Source organism: Rhincodon typus, chromosome 2 (assembly GCF_021869965.1).
Source record: "Rhincodon typus isolate 14 chromosome 2, sRhiTyp1.1, whole genome shotgun sequence".
In the NCBI taxonomy this organism is placed as follows: Eukaryota; Metazoa; Chordata; class Chondrichthyes; order Orectolobiformes; family Rhincodontidae; genus Rhincodon; species Rhincodon typus.
The window spans coordinates 22563333-22585168 of NC_063333.1; the positions used below are offsets into that span (position 1 = coordinate 22563333).

General features: G+C 40.8%; 1 protein-coding gene across 1 annotated transcript in view; it reads right to left on the reverse strand.

Moving 5' to 3' along the window:
- Nucleotides 1-21836, reverse strand: part of larp4b (La ribonucleoprotein 4B) — an 85739-nt gene that overhangs the window by 18576 nt on the left and 45327 nt on the right. The window contains exons 3-10 of the mRNA XM_020527491.2: nucleotides 14212-14347; nucleotides 11560-11724; nucleotides 9756-9846; nucleotides 8868-9004; nucleotides 8687-8790; nucleotides 5997-6107; nucleotides 4403-4456; nucleotides 4105-4311 (exon numbers count right to left, since the gene is read on the reverse strand). Of these exons, the coding sequence (XP_020383080.2) occupies nucleotides 4105-4311; nucleotides 4403-4456; nucleotides 5997-6107; nucleotides 8687-8790; nucleotides 8868-9004; nucleotides 9756-9846; nucleotides 11560-11724; nucleotides 14212-14347 (1005 nt within the window). The remainder of the gene's footprint in view (nucleotides 1-4104; nucleotides 4312-4402; nucleotides 4457-5996; nucleotides 6108-8686; nucleotides 8791-8867; nucleotides 9005-9755; nucleotides 9847-11559; nucleotides 11725-14211; nucleotides 14348-21836) is intronic.

Genomic DNA, 21836 nt, shown 5'->3' on the forward strand with positions numbered 1-21836 from the left:
AGCTTGCATTGAGCTGCGCTGGAACACTGCAGCAAGCCCAAGACAGATGGTAAATGGGCAGGTGTTGCACCTTTGCCGGTTACAGGGAAAGGGAGGTTGGTGGGGTGGGGGGCCGGCGGTGGAGGAGGAAAGAAGAAGAGGAGGAGAAACAAAAAAAAAGAAAAGAAAAGAAAAAGAGAAAAAGGAGGGCGAGGGCAAGGGCAAGGGGGCCTTAGTCCAGATTAGTGATCCCTTTCTGATCAAGCCTAGTTTTCCTTTACTCTACTCTTTTCAGGATCACTGCCCTAAAACTTTTCACTGAACCACCCAAAACAAAAATCAACTAAAAAAGTTTCCTTCAAATAAAAGGAGTCAACACATTCCTAATAGACCATAAAGCACAATGCTTCACCCAAGTTCTACAAGATGCAAGGCAAATCAAAATCCAATAGCGCTGCAAAAGTAGTGCACTGCAATGAAACAAATAAACATCTTAGTAACAATGGCTACCCAGACAAGTTAATAATTAGCTTCAGACAAAATCCAAAGAACTTAAAATCAGTCATAAACATGTGAAATTTAAGTGTCTCAAATGCTGCAGAAAAGTGGTCAAAAAGGAAAACCCCACAGCTATAAACCTGACAAGAATGGCCTTTCAGTAGGGTTAAGAATCCATTTTTAAGTATGCCTAGCTGCAAATGCATTGAACTAAATCTGGTCCTTCAATTGAGAGGCACAAATGGCAAGATAATTTAATAGCAGCCCATTATTTTGCCTGCAAAGTAAATAGTGACTCAGGCTGCACCATGCTAAATGGCATTGTAGATCAAACACTTGGGACACTGGAAGTTATGTATACTGACAGAATCAAGGGAATTAGTAAACTAATGCAGAGCACAAGAAATGTAAAATTGAGAGTGTCCAAGAACTGTCACAATAATGTGGACAATATTTGACAAAACCAGCACAGTTCTTTTTTAAGGCTAAAAAGATGGAATAACTCACCAAGACCACCCTGGCCGAAAACAGTATATATGGATCAGTGATATTAAGAACTGCCAATGCTGGAATAAGACACAAATGTGGAGCTGGAGGAACACAGCAGGCCAGGCAGCAGAGGAGCAGGAAAGTTGACCTATCTGGTCGGGACCCTTCCTCCTTTCCTGAAGGGTCCCGACCAGAAACGTCAGCTTTCCTGCTCTTGATGCTGTCTGGCCTGCTGTGTTCCTCCAGCTCCACGCTTATCTTATACACGGATCAGTCACCTGATTGGCAGGATTTGTTAAGTGATACCCTCCAGAACATGCACTAGTCCCTCAACTTTTTATAATTTACCTCAACGACTTGCACAAAGGAAGGATAGTAGTTAAATACAGACAGTACCAAGACAGTTAGGAAAATACACTAAAAACATATGGTATTTGCAGATAGGTTCAGTAAGCAAGACTCTGGCAGATGGCGCATTTGAGAAAGTGTGAAGTTGTTCACTTTGGTAGAGAATGAAGAATGTGGAATTTTGCAGACAATGGCAGCGGGGTTCAGATGTTTTAGTGCAAAAGTCACAAGTTGTATGCAGCTAGTGGGATGTTATTATTTATTAAAAAAGAGAAACCAAACATTAAACTAAAGATGCCATACTTCAGTTGTGAAAGAGGTCACATCCCAAATGCTGCCCGCAGTTTTGGTTGTCTTAAGAATGTAAGCAAAAAGTGTATTGGAGACAGTACAGAGCAAGTTTACTAGGCTTGATACCTGGAATAGAGTGGGTTGCTTTAAGTAGTTGGACAGGCTGGGCTCCAAGTTCAGAAGCGAGAGAGAGTGAGCTTAACTGAAATGCAGAAGATCCAGAATGGTCTTGACAAAATCATGATGAGAGGCAGGTTTCCTCTTGTAGGTCAGTTGAAAACAGTTCTTAAAGTTGGAGGTCATCCTTTTCAGGACAGAAATGAAGTAAAATTGTCTCAGGATTGTACAACTACAGAATGCTCCGTCTCATGCATCTGTGGAGGCAGGGTTATATATTTAAGGGGTGGACAGATTCTTGTTAGGCTGAGATATTAAATGGTTAGAGATAGATGAGAATGTGGAATTATTGATAACAAATAGATCAGCTATGGTCTTACTGAATGGCAAAGCGGGTTCAAGGGGTCAAATGGCCTAAGTCAACTCATTTTATATGTTCCTACATTGTGTACTCCCTATAAAGCCAACTACATCATGTTTTAAGCAATTCCAGTTACTCAATCTCAACAGAAACAAAAAGCTTCCTTAATCCTTTAAGCTAAGAGCCCCTGCTTTTTACTAATTCTTTTTGGGAAAGAGTTCCATTGCTTGATGGTGGAGCTGTTCTACATTCAAGAAACAGTTTTCGTTACTAGTGCAATATACATCTTGGTCCAATCTTAATTGAATATCAGACAGCTATCTTGAAGTAACACTGATTCCAAGCTTTTAAAAGCTCTTCTCTTGCCCAGCAATTTGGCAGCAGTCAATACAAGCTGAAATTTCCAGGTCACTGCATGAGCCAATTAACTGCATTAATAAATTGAATAGAACCAAACATTTGACAAGATTCTTGCAGAATAACAGAAAGAAGCAAAAACAGTGTTAATACTTGGGTCACACTTAACAGTATTCCATCAAGCTTTCCTTTCAAATCAAGGCAGAAACTATCACATTGTGAGTGGGTTGTTATCCCTTTGATGCCCAGCACAATACACATCTTGTGATCTTCTGCAGCATTTAACAAAACTGAGCAAGTCAGTCAATACCTTCCCCTCAGTGTCCTGAAGATAAAGACTGTAAACAAGCTATTTGAAGAATGTTTACTAATTGCAAAAATCTTACTCACCTCAAGATCAATATGTAGCTTCTGCACTGTAAATGAAGAGCAATGAAAACTTCCTGAGCTTAGCCCAACTGTGTGGCAATGAGTGTACTGTTTCATTAGTTTCCCTACCCAAGGGCTCCCAAGGTCGAGTCAAACAATTAAAATGGAGAGACTCCGTATGGGCTTCTGCCCCTCCTTTAGAATGAGTCACCATGTAACTTACCAGTGTATGGCTCAGAGCTGAATTAGTGAGCTTTTGGATGGAAGCCACCCGGTGAACAAATACTGCATCAAATAAACATTAAACCATGCAACTTCTAGAAGTTCTTAGAGAGAATAGGCAGAAATCAAAGCAAAATGATACCTGTGCCTTCAACTAGTGAACAGCAGCATATTAATGTAAAGCCAAGGAAGAAACAACTTTCCTCAAAAAATCAACTCATGACAGAAAAACCAAGACAATATGCTCTGTGGATAATCAGTTCTACACTTGGATCTTCCAAATTTAAGAGGCAGGTAGAACGCAAGTGTCAAAACAGTTCTCTCTGGTATGTTTCAGTGGTATTCAGCAATCAAAGAGTTTTGAAGTGCAGAAGAGACAAAAAGACTGCAGATGCTGGAAGCCAAGGTAGACAAACAGTAGGCTAGAAGTACATAGCATGCCAGGCAGCATCTGGAGGAAAGGAGCAGTCAACATTTCAGGTATAACCCTTCTTCACATGGACTTTCCTCCCCCTCTGACATGTCTGTCCTCAGCCTCCTCTAGTATCGTAGCAACTCAATGCATATTTGAAGACCACCTTATCTTCTGCCTGGGCAACCTACAGCCAGGAGGATGCAACATCAAGTTCTCCGATCTCAAGATAACCTTCCCACTCATCCCCTGGCTCACCTTCCACCTTCTGACCCTCCCTTCCAGTCACCAACCAACCAGGTCATACCTATTACCAGTGTCCACCTATCATTTTGCCTGCACCTACTTCATTCCCTGCTATCTGCAGCTCCCCCAACCCCATATCCAGTCCTGAAGCAAGTTTATATCCAAACGGTGACTGCTCCTTTCCTTCAGATGCTGCCTGGCTTGCTGTCTTCTTCCAGCCTCCTGTTTGTCTACTCTAATTTGGCCCAATTTTTGCATTTAAAGATTTATTCCATTGCAGTTTGAACCTTGGTCATTACGATACAACAAATTCAAGAGAAATCAAGTCAATTAACACGGTCATACTATTCACAGATGAATTCTGAAGTGGCAAAACGATCAGTAGTTTTAAAGTTTCCACATGCATTATACTTACCAAAGTAGGATCCAGATAGCTATGTGTTGTTGACCAGGACTGTGGAGTAAGAAGGCTATAAAGTGGAAATTGCTGTTGGGGACTGTATATTGGAGGCACATAAAACGATGTGTACCTCTGCTGAGTGTATAGGTTCATGTCAAGAGGTCTGTAACCATTCTTTGGTAGAAACGTGTTGATAGCCATTGGCTTTGCTTTAATCCTTGCCTGCAACAAGAAAAACAAAACACTTGACACTTACCCTGATGAACAGAATAAATAAAGAATGAATCAGCTTCAAGTATTACTAAACTCTTACCTTTATAGGCTTACCCTGGAAGGTTTTAACTTCTTCTCGAAGATACCTGTAAGCCTGACCAAAATAAGTGTTAAGTTAGATGGTAAACTGGCCACTCACATCCTAACACTAAATCTGACAGTGTTGTTCAGGATAAATTACACAAGTGTACTACATTTACAGTTAAAATGTCAGCTCAACTCTGTAGGAATGCTGCTCCATTAAAATTAGAGTTCAAATGTCAGTAGCTTGCTAGTTACATTTGAATAAAATTATTCCTGGGGCACAATTAGAAAGGGCAACATTAAATGCTCATCCCAGAGAAGGCAATAACCTGATACAGTTCATCTTGTGTACCTATGGCTACTCAAGAGGAAATTCCCCAGCTGACCAATGACAGTTAAGCAAGCATGATTTAAGTCAGGATGGTGCTCAACTTGGAAGGAAACTTGCAGGTGGAGGTGCATCCCAGGTGTCTGCTACTCAGCACTCTACATGGAAGAGGTCACAGGCTTCAAAAGGTACTTAAATAGGAGCTTCCAGAAATTGCTCTAATGCAGTTCCCACATGGAGAATTTCATTCCTGTTCATTAAATAACTGCAGAGACCACCTGCCTTTCAAATACATTCAATTTCATTTTGACGGTACGTCCCAAGACAAAAAAGTTTGCCATCAACTACACTTAAAAAAATCTAGTCACAAAGGCTTAAAGCAGAACTTTAAGGGATAAACAGGCTCAGAACTTGGAGTTCATTCATAAACAAGCTCAGCTAACCCTGCTTAATGTTATTCTTCAAAAAATCGACAAGAGGTCAGAGGCTAGGAAACCTACAGCAACCCTCCCAAAGACCAGCAGGCACAAGTCATGAGTGTGATGGAATACTTTCCACTTGCCAAGTGGAGTTCAACTCCAACATTGAAGAAGTTCGACACCACAACCATTCATTCCATCCACCTAATCTCAGACATCAACTCAATGCCCACACTGCTAAATTTCAAACATGAAACTTCAGAAAATTAGACTAATGAGAAAAAGACAAGTGTTATTTTAAATAACAGATCAACTTATTTACAGGCCAACTTGAGATTAATACTGCTCTGAGCAATGCAAACGGCTATATAACTATTGAAGATTTTAAGCAAACTAGGCACTTTGGCCATTCTCGTGCCATTTTATTTTTTCATGTAATGAGTGCTTAGCCCACAAAATTGGGAATGTGTCACAAAATACCCAAAGTTAACACTGACCATTGCCTGGTCAAACACTGAATTTCAGTGTAACGTGTCCTTCATCTGTCTCAGCTGGAAGAGCACCCTCTACTGCACTTGCAGAGTATTATCTTATATTTTCACAGACACCGTTGTTCAGCTTTTGATTTAGCAACTGTTGTGCTAATAAGTTTAATTGAATTTTACATGAAATCACCTAATTGGATTCTATGCTTGTTGGTAGAAAAACAGGTCAACGTCTTTAACCTGGCACTTTTGACCTACCTCCCACAAGTGAAAGTTGGACAGATGTGAAACAATCAATTCAAACAGTACTGTGAAAGTCTACATTAAAGTAATTAAAACAAACTATATATCAAAATCTTGCTAGTAATTTGTTTTTACCTGCTGTGCATCAGCCTCTGATTCAAAGGTGATGAACCAGTTGTCGTTGTAGGCAAATTCGCAACTCATGAACTTCGGGAAATTTTCTCCTTTGAAGAGTGCTTCTACCTCCTGGAAAAGTATTAGTTGGCACTTATTTAAAGATAGAAACAAGTCTTCAAACTTCAAAAGAATCCTTTGAAGATGGTCATAAATTTATCCAATACTGGCAAGGAGAAAACAACTTTCAGAAGTAGAAAAACTTTAACTTAAGTAACAATCACCAGATCTCAATCTTGGCTCCCATTAGACATTAAACTGGGGGGGTGGGGAAGAGAAGACAGCTACAATTTTCACAAACAAATCTAATGACTGATGCCATTTTAACTAGAAATGGCTCTTTCTACTTGAAAGATTTACCACCCTGACGAAACCAGTTACAGGGGATTCTGCTATAACATGATTGTTGTTCTTGCGCAACATCGCGTTATAGAAAATCACGCTTATACAAGTTACAGGGCCTATGGGAAAAGCAGGGTTGGGGCAGACCACAAAAAAGAGAGTCACTTAAGAGCCTAACACAAGGACAGTTTGAATAAAACGTGTTTAATTTATATCTTAAAAAGTAAATTTAACACCTTATCAAAAAAAATGTCAACATGACTTGATGGGGGAAGTGGTTTTGGAGGTTGCTTTGTTAATGCAGGGGCTGAAGGTAGTCATCATCACAAGCTTCAGGTGTAGTTGTGGTTGCAGGGTTGGGGTGAAAAATGGTTAATCCATAAGTGGATGGCTGTGGTTCATGGTCTGACTGTTCCTTGGGAGTTGGCTTAAAAATAAAAGAAAACCAGTATTTGCTGCTTTGCCCTTTTTCTGCTTTCATGAAGCAGCTGTTCATAGGGTGCCTAATAAAATCTTATCCCACAAACTATTACCCTGCTGCATTCTGCATTGCAATCGCTGTTCTGCAAGAACTGCAACTGCTTCTCAATTTCCCACAGGGCAGAAGACAAAATAGAAGTGGAAAGGTCTTGTGGTGCCGCATCCTGGACTTCATCTCCAACTTCCACTTCCACCTCAGTCACAAATTTGTTATGGATCCGATGTAGAGGTCTTCATAATGGGACTCAAGCAACTCTTCATCCTCTCTCCACTTCAAATCCAACTTGTCTTGCAAGATAAGCACAAAGTTCTTTGATTCTTGAGCTCCTCTGATGGATCAAAGCCTTTAAAATCTCAAACACCTGAGAGAAGCTTCCACCAAACTGCATGCAAGCAGCCCTTAATGACATGACCCCAGCCCTGCATGACAACGTCAACTGCATTCTTGATATTATAGGTCTTCCAAAATTGAAGAACACCATCCTTATCCTCCTCAGTGAAACTTCTTCCAAAACATCAACATTAAGGTCACTGATGGAACTGTTACAGCCAACACAAATTCACATTTTAGAATTGGCATTCCCCTATTCATCAGTCACATTGTAGCCAATTCACATTGATAGAACACTAATTATAGCAGAATATTCTGTATTCTCCATTCTCTACACGACAGACTTCCCCAACACGATCTTGATCAAATAGGCCAATGGGCCAAGTGGCAGATGGAGTTTAATTTAAATGTGAGGTGCTACATTTTGGAAAATTAAAATCAGGTTAGGACTTCTATACTTAATGGTCAGATCCTGGGAAGTGCTGCTGAAAGAGAGAAACCTGGGAGTGCAGGTTCATACTTCCTTGAAAGTGGAGTTGCAGGTAGATAGTGAAGGCAGTTGCCTTTATTGATCAGTGCATTGAGCATAGGAGTTGGGAGGTTATGTTGAGGCTCTACGTGACATTAGTTAAGCCCCTCTTGCAACCCTGCAATTCTGGCCTCCTTGCTATACAAAGCACGTTGTGAAACTTGAAAGGGTTCAGAAAAGATTTACAAGGATGTTGCCAGGGTTGGAGGGTTTGAGCTATAGGGAGAGGATTAATAAATTGGGGCTAATTTCCCTGGTGCAGAGGCTGAGGGGTGACGTTCTAGAGGTTTACAAAGCCATGAGGGGCATGGATAGGGTAAATAGACAAGGTCTTTTCCCCAGGGTGGAGTCATCTAAAACTAGAGGGTATAGGTTTAAGGCTAAAGGGGAAAGATTTAAAAGCAGCCTAAGGGGCAACTTTTTCCACGTGGAGGGTGGTGCACATATGGCATAAACGGTCAGGAGAAGTGGAAGAAGTTGGTACAATTACAACATTTAAGGCAGCATCCAGATGGGTTTAATGAATAGGAAAAGTTTAAAGAGATAGGGCCAAATGCTGGAAAAATTAGACGATGTTTAGGATATCTGTTTGGCATGGATGGGTTGGACCAAAAGGGTCTGTTTCTGTGCTGTATATCTGACTCTAAATATAATGTTTCAAAAACTGAGTTGCCTATTAAATTTGTACTTCAACAATTACACATGTTTAACAATGATCCTGGATTCCTCTTATGAATCTGGTAGGAAGAGGTCAGCAAGTGTGGGGTTTAGGCACCATAAATATCTGTTTAATCTCCTTTACACTGGGCATGGGGCGCAAGTTACTGACCATCTTGTGACAATGTGCTGGATCTGCTCAGTCGTTGTAGCAGATAGCAGTCCAATAGTGGGACTGCCATTGATTGTTTGACTGTATTATTCGTTTCTAATGTTTAGGCTGGAAATGTTTTAGTTTTTATTAATTCATACCTCAATGGGCGTCGACTCTGGTACTTCACGTAGAATTACGATGCAGCGGTTTTGATTTGGCCTGACTTTCTCTCCCTTCTCATCCACTTGGACCAAAGGCAATGCTAAACAAATCACAGGATATTTTCAGCAATAATTCTTTTCAAAATATTGCTTGTATACTAAAATTCAACAAACTTACATCTCAGAACGTCAATAATCAAGTCCACATCTGTGCTCAGCTTCTTCACGTGGTCAAGATTTGCTACAGTCAGTATTGGCACATACTGGTCACTATCCATTTGGGAGACCAGGTACATATCAGTCGCCAGATTTTCTCTGCAAAAGTTACAATTTAATGTAAGCCACCAGAATACCAACTGGTTCAATTCCAAGTTTATGTATAAGAACACAAATTAAGAAATGTGTTAAGATACTACATGCCTAAATATTAGCAGTGATTTACCCAAGTGGAGGCCCTGCACTTTCAAATGTCTCAAGAACCTTCCCATTTTCAGCTTCAATGGCAAACAAGAACTAGGTGCTTTCCAGTTGGCCACCTCATGCATGTTTAGAATGAACTTGATTTCTTCTGGAAAAAACCACCTGCAGGCAACCATTGTCCCGAGGTTCTAGTTTTACCATATCACTGGCAAAAATTAGCTGGTTCCACCATTAGCCATAACATTGGGTCTCATACAGAAGTGAAACCACTTAATCTTGCCATGGTCACTCCTGTAATTTAGCAGGGACATGGCTATCCTACACCTACTTAGAGGGGAAAGCAACTTTCCCATGTACAGGCAAACATCTTGACAGTCATTAATCAGGTATCTGCAGGATCAATCCCATTTATTCACCTAAACCACAGTTCCGAATACGGTGAAAATAGATGCTTAAAAAAACATCCCTAAGATCCTTTCTTGCTATTTAAGATTTTTCATTCAAGCTTTGCATATAGCTGCTGTACAGTACTTGATACTGAAAGCATTGTTTTTGGATGTTGAGGAAAAACGTGCAACAGTAGGTCGATTTTCGATGCAGTTATAATGAAAGCTAAATATTCATGAAATACAATTAAAGGTCTCACCGAGACAAACAGAACTCCAGTGTCTTTTTCAGCAGCTCTCTAAGGTCTTCTTGACCAACTGTCTCCTGTTCCAATAGAGTTTGATCACCACCTACAAGCCAAAATTTCAAACAAGTTAGTTTGTCTAGGATAGTATCTTTGCACACATCAGTCTTTGATTAATCTAACATGGTGCCACTTAATGCAAATTATCCAGGTTCCATTGTTTGGTTTTCATTAGTGACAAGCAGGTAAACCTCATGATCAAATTTTAAAAATTGAAATCTGGAGAGCAAATCCAATGCAGCAACTAGTAACTAACACCTTCCAAGTAAGGCTTTCTTAAAGTCTGATTATGTCAGCTACTTGCCATCAACAGGGTAGCATACTGCCATCTTTAACGGTTACAATCCTCGAGATAAGATAAAACTGCAGTGTTATGAAGTAGTTTGAGGATTTTGATTTGGCAAGTTGAAGAGCAGCAATTTAGTTATGTCAGGATGAAGAGGGGGTTTGGAGACAAATTGCAGATAGGATTCCCATGTATCAGTTGCCACTGCCCTTCTGGGTGACAATACAGATTTTAGAAAGAGCTGTTACAGGGAAAAGCTCAAGCAAGTGGTCACAGTGCATCTTATGGGTGGCACAAACTGCTGCCACTGCACAACAATCATGGAGAAAGTGACCGAGGAGGGTGCAATGAAAAGTTTTGGATCTGTTTAGTCTTTTCAGGTGCTACAAAATGTTGGTCAAACAGCATTACTCGCCTTGTTTAAGGGAGGTGGAGAACTTCTGTTAAAAGTATGAATGTACTCCAATTTGAAAGTTGAGAGAGTCAACTAAAAACAGGCATACCACCCCCTGCAACAATGGGAAGTTATGCCAGGGACAAAGTTGCAGTACAAACATCCATAACTCTGCACATTGACTGTCGGCCTCAGTCAGCCTCCACAAATTAGGTCACGATTCTCCTGTGATGACACAGGCTTTTAAGTTCAACACTGCTCTCCCAACCATACGAAGGGGGAAGAGAAAGGATGATATCAAAGAGTTCAAACTAGTTTTTTGTTGAATACCCAAAGCAATGGATGACTCCATCACTAACTTGTTAGGAGAGCACAACAAACTCAGTAGACTGGAGCATAAAGAATCCAGACTATTTGCATGCTGATGTTTAAATTTCCATGCAAATGGAAAAATTAATACCAGAAGCAGGCTGTGGATTAACCTTTCACTATGTTATGAAGTACCATGGATGAAGTCAATAAATGAAACTTTCGTATAGCAAAGACTTACTTTGGATTAAAATCCAAACCTCACCAATACTCAAAAGATTGCCCCAGTGTTTAAAACAATGCTGCATTCATCAGAAGAGTATGACATTAAGTTACCTGGTTAGTTTTAAACAAAGCAATTAAGAGTTATGGGAATGTTGCACAAAGACAAATTCAATAAAGACAGTTTAAATACACCAACACATTGATGTCAAATGAATGACCACACCATTCACAGCACCTAGTAGTCTTGACAAGAGGTTAATTTCGACTGACCAAGAAATTCAAGCCCAATGTCATTAAAATAAACAACATATGAAGTGTTACTAAGGAGATCACGTAGCTAATGCTTTCCAATGTGAACACAAATTCAGATGCTAATCAATCAATCTCAGAAATCCACTGTCCATTAGAACTGGCAAAAACTGCAATTGAAAACAGATGCCAGAGCAATTCCAACTGCAGCTACCAATGAGGAAGTCAAAAGGACATAGCATAACAGCTGCTTTTCTAAAAAGAGAGCAGTAGAATCCATTTGCTTTTTTTTTTACCTCCCTGCCTGGTTCCATGTATGGTCTCATATTCTGAGTAGAAGGAGTCAGAGCACTGGAGTGTTACAGTATCCAAATCTGATTGTTCAGCAGAAGGAACTGTCAAAGAGGGCTCCTGTGATGAACTTTGAAATGACTTTTCAGCATCACCATTGGTCTCAAATCCTGTCAAACAAAGCAGTATATTTCTAATTATTGTATGTCCATTACTCAAGTCAAATTTCAAAGCAAAGCATTCTTTCACATAATGCATGCCACACACTGCTCAAATCAAGTTCTCAACTCACCTTTATTGGCAAATTTTAGATCTGCCTCTGGATTTCTGACTTCTGCTTTAAAGCTTACGCCTGCACTATCAAAAGCTCCGAGGACCATGACGGGATCAAAAACAGTAGTCTTTCCTATAGTACCACTACCCCATGGTCAGTTTTACTTATTCTAGCCAATTTGATTTTCGTATGAAACACTTGGAATATAATGGACAACTAACCAAGTTTGTGAAAAAAAAATTAAAACTGCATCTTTCTGGATGAAGTTTTATATTGGAAAATTGAAATGTTTACCCGTAACTAACAGAAAACAGGGGAAAATCATTCCACTTAGAACAGATCAACTCCATGATTAAAAGCAATTATGTTAATTAACTATTACTGACCAAAAGACATGGAGCAGAAGTAGGCCTTGCAGTCCATTGAATCTGCTCCCAAATGAGAGGTCAAGGTTGTTCTGATAATCAACTCCACTTTCCTGCCTTTTCCCCATAATCCTCAATTTCCATACTGATTAAAAGTCCATTATCTTGAAATGTACTTAAATGAGTCTCAACAGCATCTGCAGTGAAGAATTCCACAGATTGACAACCCTTGAGAAATGCCTTGCATCCTAACTGGACAACTGAGATTTTGCCCTCTGATCCCAGACTGTCCCACAAGGACAAATAACCTCAGGTCTTTGTGTGTAGCCTCAGGACAATCTTATTTCAATACAGTCTCCTCTCATTCTCCTGAATTCAAATGACTACAAGTCAAACCCACAAAAATGTGTTCGAAATTTCTTCACTGGCCTAATGAACTTCTCTGGACTCCCTCCGATGCCACTCGAGCTTTCCTCAAAAGGGGCCCAAAAATGCTCAGTATTTCAGCTGTGGTCTGACTAGCACCTCGTATAGCTTCGTTTTCTGTATAGTTTTAGCAAAATCTCCCTCCCCATTTCATATTCCATCCCCTTTGGGATAAAGGGCCACCATCCAATTCTGCCTTGTGTTAGCCACTAAAATCATAAGCCAAGATTCTTGCACTAGGATCCCAAACCTTGTGCTGCAGCTTTCTATAGACTATACCCATTAGTTCTTGAAGGAAAGAGGAGGTGTGGAATGAAGTGGCTAGTCACCAGATATTTTGTTAAATAGGTCACTGGAATCTTCCCAGGTGCATTTTGCTCACAGAACACAGCAATGAGGCTTCCAGATGCTATATCAACAAGACACAATCTGGTTTCACTACCTTGGAGGCAATTCTTGTACAGTCTGTGCTTCAGTAGGCTCCTTGTTATAGAAAACAAAAACTATCTCCATTGAAAATAATGCTCAAAACAGAACACCATAAGCTCAATTGGCTGAAAAGTGATTTTCCAGATGTTCTTTCTGGTGGGAGGCACAAAAGGAGAACAACAATGACAGGGGGGGAATCCAAGCCAGTTCATTGAAGTTTAAATCCTCAATGTTAAATACAAACCCATAAGAACTGCCCTTGAACCTTCCTTCATCCTTTTGGGCTCTATAAATATTCCTGTGTTGAAGGGCAAAGTTTCCACCGCTGATCCCTACGATGAAGGCTGTCCTAGATGGGATGATTAAAGTGGAATGAATATGTTCTCTAGAGTTAAGAAATAGGGTTAATTTGATTCAAACAAAATTGGAGGGGCTTGTTGGCTTCTGTAGATAGATAATTTATAACTTGGAGCATGGTCTCAGGATACAATAATAGTTAATGTTAGAATTCCCTACTACCTAAAACAGTTATGAATGCATTTGATTGAGCATCCAAGGCAGATTCCAGCATTTGGGCATCGGGCAGAAAGGTCTACATAGCGTTGAGTAATGATCAGCTAGGCTGCATCAAATAATACATGGCAGGGATTATACAATCTACTTCCACACTTAAATCCTACTTCAAAAATTCTGGTTTCTCTATACTTGACACTACACCCACTAGTCATTTTAGTTTCCACCACCACAGCACTGGAAATGCCCTGACTAAGTCTTACATTTCAGGAATCAACATTCATAGAAACATTAGGTGGAAATTCCAATGCACAATTAAAAAACTGACAAGACACAGCAAGCATAAAGCATGTGCCAAAGGCTGTTTAAAAAACGGTAAGCTTTTGAAGTATGGGCAGGGAGCACAGAAGAGTCATTTAGATAGGCAAGTCAAGAAAGAGTATAAAGACCTACAGTCAGGCAAGTGATCCCAAAAACATTGATGTCTCTACTGGCATTATGTGGCAGCACAAAGTTCCTACTCAAATATTGAATCCATGACAAAACAGATATTAGGTGCAACTAATTCTGAAAAGCCACCTGGCCACAACCATGTATTACACTCCAAGAATTGTCTCAAAATGAGAGAAGACACCTGAAAAGTACCATACCTTCTGGGCAAGTATCAGGAACCTCCAATTGTTCTTCCCAAGTTTCACAGGCATTGCTTGCAGCAGCATCCAGATTTAGCACATGATTTGCCCAAACTTTGGCATTAGGATTCAGTTCTGAAACCTTGGCTGACTCCTACCAAAACATGAAGTGTTACAATTGAAATTCATATTGAAAATATAGAAAAAGGGGAGTTAAAGCTTATTCCAGAAACAAGTAACAGTACATTCAAAACTTTAGAACATAGAACATTACAGCGCAGTACAGGCCCTTCATGTTGCGCCAACCTGTGAAATCAATCTGAAGCCCATCTAACCTAAACTATTCCATTATCATCCATATGTTTATCCAATGACCATTTAAATGCCCTTAAAGTTGGCGAGTCTACTATTTTTGCAGGCAGGGCATTCCACACCCTTACTACTCTCTGAGTAAAGAACCGACCTCTGACATCTGTCCTATATCTATCACCCCTCAATTTAAAGCTATGTCCCCTCGTGCTAGCCATCACCATCCAAGGAAAAAGGCTCCCACTGCCCACCCTATCTAATCCTCTGATCATCTTGTATGTCTCTATCAAGTCACCTCTTAACCTTCTTCTCTCTAACGAAAACAGCCTCAAGTCCCTCAGCCTTTCCTCAGAAGACCGTCCCTCCATACCAGGCAACATCCTGGTAAATCTCCTCTGCACCCTTTCCAATGCTTCCACATCCTTCCTATAATGCGGCGACCAGAACTGTACGCAATACTCCAAGTGCGGCCACACCAGAGTTTTGTACAGCTGCAACATGACCTCACGGCTCCGAGACTCAATCCCTCTACCAATAAAACCTAACACACCGTACGCGTTCTTAACAACCCTATCAACCTGGGTGGCAACTTTCAGGGATCGATGCACATGGACACAGATCTCTCTGCTCATCCGCACTACCAAGAATCTTACCATTAGCCCAGTACTCTGTATTCCTGTTACTCCTTCCAAAGTGAATCACCTCACACCTTTCCGCATTAAACTCCATTTGCCACCTCTTAGTCCAGCTCTGCAGCTTATCTATGTCCCTCTGTAACCTGCGACATCCTTCCGCACTATCCACAACTCCACCGACTTTGGTGTCATCTGCAAATTTATTAACCCATCCTTCTACACCCTCATCCAGGTCATTTATAAAAATGACAAACAGCAGTGGCCCCAAAACAGATCCTTGAGGTACACCACTAGTAACTGAACTCCAGCATGAACATTTCCCATCAACCACCACCCTGTCGTCTTACAGCTAGCCAATTTCTGATCCAAACCGCTAAATCACACTCAATCCCATGCCTCTATTTTCTGCAATTGCCTACCGTGGGGAACCTTATCAACCGCTTTACCCTCATCCACCTGTTTGGTCACCTTCTCAAAGAACTCAATAAGGTTTGAGGCACGACCTACCCTTCACAAAACCATGTTGACTATCCCTAATCAAATTATTCCTTTCTAGATGATTATAAATCCTATCTCTTATAATCCTTTCCAACACTTTACCCACAACCGAAGTAAGGCTCACTGGTCTATAATTACCAGGGTTGTCTCTACTCCCCTTCTTGAACAAGGGGACAACATTTGCTTGTCTCCAGTCTTCTGGCACTGTTCCTGTAGACAATGACGACAAAGATCAAAGCCAAAGGCTCTGCAATCTCCTCCCTAGCTTCCCAGAGAATCCTAGGATAAATCCCACCCGGCCCAGGGGACTTATTTTCACACCTTCCAAAATTGCTAACACTTCATCCTTATGAACCTCAATCCCGTCTAGTCTAATAGCCTGTATCTCAGTATTCTCCTCGACAACAGTCTTTTTCCTGTGTGAATACTGACAAAAAAAATATGCATTTAGTGCCTCTCCTATCTCTTCAGACTCCACGCACAGCTTCCCACTACTGTCCTTGACTGGCCCTAATCTTACTCTAGTCATTATTTTATTCTGGACATACCTTTAGAAAGCTTTAGGGTTTTCCTTGATCCTACCTGCTAAAGACTTCCCACGTCCCCTCCTGGCTCCTCTTAGCTCTCTTTAGGTCCTTCCTGGCCAACTTGTAACTCTCAAGCGCCCTAACTGAGCCTTCATGCCTCACTTCTACATAAGCCTCCTCCTTCCTCTTGACAAGAGATTCAACTTCTTTAGTAAATCACGGTTCCCTCGCTCGACCACTTCCTCCCTGCCTGACGGGTACATACTTATCAAGGACACGCAGTAGCTGTTCCTTGAACAAGCTCCACGTTTCAATTGTGCCCAGCGCCTGCAGTTTCCTTCTCCATCCTATGCATCCTAAATCTTGCCTCATCACCTCATAATTGCCTTTCCCCCAGCTATAACTCTTGCCCTGCGGTATATGCCTATCCCTTTCCATCGCTAATGTAAATGTAACTGAATTGTGGTCACTATCACCAAAGTGCTCACCTACCTCCAAAATCTAACACCTGGCCTGGTTCATTACCCAGTACCAAATCCAATGTGGCCTCGCCTCTTGTTGGCCTATCTACATACTGTGTCAGGAAACCCTCCTGCACACATTGGACAAAAACTGACCCATCTAAAGTACTCGAACTATAGCGTTTCCAGTCAATATTTGGAAAGTTAAAGTCCCCCGTAACAACTACCTTGTTACTTTTGCTCCTATCCAGAATCATCTTTGCAATCCTTTCCTCTACATCTCTGGAACTTTCCAGAGGCCTATAGAAAACTCCCAACAGGGTGACCTCTCCTTTCCTGTTTCTAACCTCAGCCGACGAGTCCTAATCAAACATCCTCTGTCACCATAATACTGTCCTTGACTGACAATGCCACACCTCCCCCTCTTTTACCACCTTCCCTGTTCTTACTGAAATCTGCAACAACCATTCCTGTCCCTGCTCTATCCCTGTCTCCGAAATAGCCACAACATCGAAGTCCCAGGTACCAACCCATGCTGCAAGTTCACCCACCTTATTCCGGATGCTCCTGGCATCGAAGCAGACACTTCAAACCACCTTCGTGCCTGCCTGCCGGTACAGTCCTGCGACTTTGAAACCTTATTCATGACCTCACTACTCTCAACCTCCTGTACACTGGAGCTACAATTCAGGTCCCCATCCCCCTGCTACAAGTTTTTCAATAAGTTGGTGCAAAACACTTTTGAACTACTCACTGCAGTGCTCATGATTAAATTTAAACTGACCTAGTTTACCAAAATACACAAGACTGCTGGTAGACACTTCACACAAAAAAGTGCATACCACACCAAGTGAGAAACTTGCCTAAAAGTTTAGATCTTGTTTTTCAAAAAGCAAGAGGACAGTATGAAAGATGAAGCTCTCCACAGGAGGTGCAAGATACCAATGCCCCAATGACCCAACTGTTCCATGCTCACTTTTTGCAGTTAAGCTAGCAACATTCCACCACTGTTCTTTGCTAATATTAATGCCTGCCTCAAATTTTCATCTGTTCTTTTAGAACATGAACCAGTCTCCACTTGAACCACTCTTGTGATGAAGGATTCTTGTTTCAATAAAATAAAAAACCTCTCTCCTCACTGATGCTTATCTACAGGAATCAGTCTTTCCCATCAACCAATTTCAATATGCTCATGGTTTTTTCTAATTCAGCAGCTGTTCTCATCCCCATATCTTCGGCCACAACATAGTTATGGAAGAAGAAATTAAATTGAGCCTAAAATAAAGCAGAGACAAGGTAAAAATACAAATACGTTGGGAAACTGCACTGAGGAGTGCAACAAGCTACATCAGGTGTAAGGTGGCTAGCAGGATGACGTTATATTTCTTTGCTTCAATGTCAAGGGGATGTGGTCCAGGTGGGAGACTGCTCAAGGGGAGCATCAATCAGCTAGGAGGAGTTAGACAATGCCCATGCTAAATTTTCATGTAATGCTATTTAACATTTTGATGTTCAAGTCACATGTTTGTCTGTTAGTCCAGCACAAATTATACAAGAACATCACTTGCAAATACACATTAAAGGCTTGAGGGGCACGGCCACTTAAGTTCAAGGGTGGTGATTGCAGAGTTTCCCCATTTCATAAAAAAGCCATCTACTTGTACACAGAGTAAAATTGGCTTAGAACAAGGGTTTAACAAGATGGTCTATGTAGAAATAAAAATTCCTTTTATTTTCAAGTGGATGGGTTGGGGAGGGCAGCGATAATATGCAACAGTCAACTCACATCTAGCACTTGAACATAAAACATGCAACCTTCAGCATTTCTAAATATTAGAAGTTGCCATTACTTCTCCCAGCAGAGGGCAGCTAAGCACAGTCTCTCAAGTTCCCATAAACTGTAAACATTGAATATTTCAAACCGAGTGCTCACTTTTCTTCCCAAGAGATTCATTACAAATTTTACTTATTTCTTATTGTAAACTACTACACAGGTATATTGAAGCTTGGCTAAGCTTCTCTTACCCAATTTGGAATGTAAATTTAAAAAGATTAGGTTTTGCAGGCAAGTAACATCAACATTAAATCGAAAAGACATTTAAATTGACAAGAAATTTAACCCTTCCATTGTCAGGACAATTCAGAATTACTAAAATAAAAAGGAACACAAAAGTAGGTGCACTGTTAGAGAGAGAGTGTGCCAGTGAATAACAAATGAAAGTTAAGCTTTAATACGAGGAGAGTTGACTTGACTACAGCAATGTCCTGACCAAAACTAAAATAGAGAATGGTTGTCACCCAGTGTGTAATATTGAAACAGGTGCAGTATTTTTTGTTGAGCTTTGAAATCTTTAAATAATATTCAGTTCCTCCAATGTGAATGATCTCTCATTTTCACATTCCATATGGCAACATTTTTGATCACACATAACCATTACTCCACGAACTTCTCTCCCCTCATGCATTATCACCTATTGCTTTCTATCACATAGAAAATACATAGGTGTAGTGACAACAGCATTGATCCCCATGCCACTCCACTTGTCACACATTATCCTGAAAACAACCATTTATCCAAATTGTCAGTTATTACTCAGCCAATTCTTTATCCACAGTAATATTCTACCTCCAAGAATCTGGGTTCTTAAATAACCCAACAGGCACTACATTGCAAAACATCTTCTGGAAGTCCCAATATATTACATCCACTACTTCACCTATCCCAACCATTAAATTAAAAGAATTGAGTCAAACATTATTTTCTCTTCAGGAAGCAATGTTGACTCTGCTTGACTGTTTTAAATTTCCAAATGCTCTGCTTAAATCAGAACAGTGCTGAGGAAGGGTCACTGGACCTGAAATGTTAACTGACTTTCCTCTTCACAGATGCTGCCAGATTTGCTGAATTCCAGAAATGTGTTTTTGCCTCCTTCAGTATGCTGCCTACCGGGGACTCCACTTTAAAGGAAGTATGAACCTGCACTCCAGGGTTTCCGTTCAGCAACACTTGGGACATTACCATTAAGTGTCTAAGTACCGCCCTGATTTACCTTTCCAAGACGCAGCACCTCAGATTTATCCAAATTAAACTCCATCTGCCTCTCCTTTGCTCACTGGCTCATCTGATCAAGACTCCATTGTTGAGGTAACCTTCACTGTCCACTACACTAACTTTGGTGTCATCTGTAAACTTACTAACCATAACTATCCTAACATACAACTCATTTATCTAAATGACAAAAAGCAGTAGACCCAACACCAATCGTTGCAGCACATCACTGATAACATGCCTCCAGTCTGAAAAGCAACCCTCCACCACTTTTGAGGAAGTTCTGTTTCTGAAGGGTTAGTTCTCCTTTTGTCCCTCATGACCTAACCTTGCTGATCACTCCCATGAAGAGCCTGGTCAAACACCTTACTAGAGTCCATATAGATCACATCCACCACTGACCTCAATTCTGTAACTTGGAAAAACTCAAGTTAGAGAGACATGATCTCCCCAAGCACAAAGCCATGTTGACTATCTCTAATCAGTCTTGGTCTGTCCAAATAAATGCAAGCTCTGTCCCTTAAGATTCCCTCCAACATGCCCACCACTGACGTCAGGTTCACTGGTCTATAGTCCCTTGGGCTTTTCCTTACCATCTTTCTGAAGTGGCACCACATTAGCCAACCTCCCATCTTCTGGCACCTCGCCTGTTGCTATTGATGATACAAATATCTCAGCGAGGGCCCAGCAATCACTTCCCTAGTTTCCCACAGATTAATAGGGTACACCTGATCAGGCCCTGGGGACTTATCCAACCATGTGTTTTTAAGAGGTCCAGCATCACCTCCTATAATTTGGAGGTTTTAGTGTCGCTATTTATTTCCCCATGTTCTATCTTCCATATCTTTCCCCACAGTAAACAGTGTTGCAAAATACTCCATTAGTATCTCTCCCCATCTCATGTGGTTCCACATATGGGCAACCTTGCTGATCTTTAAAGGGGCCCTATTGTCTCTTTAGTTAACCTTTTATCCTTGATGTCTTTGTAGAAGACCTTCGGATTCTCCTTAACTCTATTTGCCAAAGCTATTTCATGTCCATTTTTTGCCCTTCCAACTTCCCTCAAGTATACTCCTACTGCCTTTGCCTTCTACGGATTCACCCAATCTCTGCCATCTGACATTCTTTTGACTGAAACCTCAATTTCTCTAGTCATTCAGCATTCCCCATATCCAACAACCTTGCCCTTCACCCTAGCAGAAGGCACTGTCCCTGGACTGGTTACCTCATTTTTGAAGGCTTTTCATTTTCCAGCTGTCCATTTACCTGCAAACATCTGCTCCCTATCAACTTTTGAAAGTTCTTGCCCAATACCTTCAAAATTGGCTTGTTTGAGTTTTACCCTTTTGCAAAAAAAAACTTCAGTTAAGAGTATCACCCCCTTTGCATGAGATCCTACTTGAACCAAAATTTCTAGTCCACCAAATCATTACAGCCCAGAGGGCCATGTGGCCCATCGCTTCTATCCTGGCTCACTAGATAAGCTATTACTGCCATCCTCCATCTGTCAATGGTTACATACAGCTGTTTGTAACCTTCGTATGCATGACATGCTGTATTAAGTTTAGGGTAATTGACCTAATGGATTACTTTGAAGCAAATTTGTGATTTAAACTAGAATACATTAAGCGTAAGAACTAAATATAGCTTTGAAAAAGTGCACTGATTACATCAAGTACAGGATAACAAACACTGAGATATGTTAAAATACTTGTGTAACAACCATATTTTCAGCAAATAGAGACTGACCCAAAACAGACATGCAGGGCCGGAATTAGTAGTGGAGGGTGGAGATCAAACATTAGTGAAACAAGGTCAAAAGATAGTTTGGTCAGCAGAAAACCCTCTGGCTTGTATTCAAAATTTCTAAAATAACATGGCAGGAACAAAGGATAGTAAAACACTTAGTCAAAAACAACTGAAACATTAGATTGCGTAAATACTCAATTACATTGAAATGGCACTCAAGACAGCAACTTCTGGTAGACTTCCATGGTATGCCCAATGCCTTGATTTCTGCCACCAGTCCATTGTTCTTGGGGGAAATCTGACCAATATTCTTGACCTTCACTAATCCAACACAAGTTAAATCTCAGCAATTCACTGCTTCATTAACCTTAATACACACCTGTGGTGAAATCCAAACTGTCCAAGTCTGAGAAAA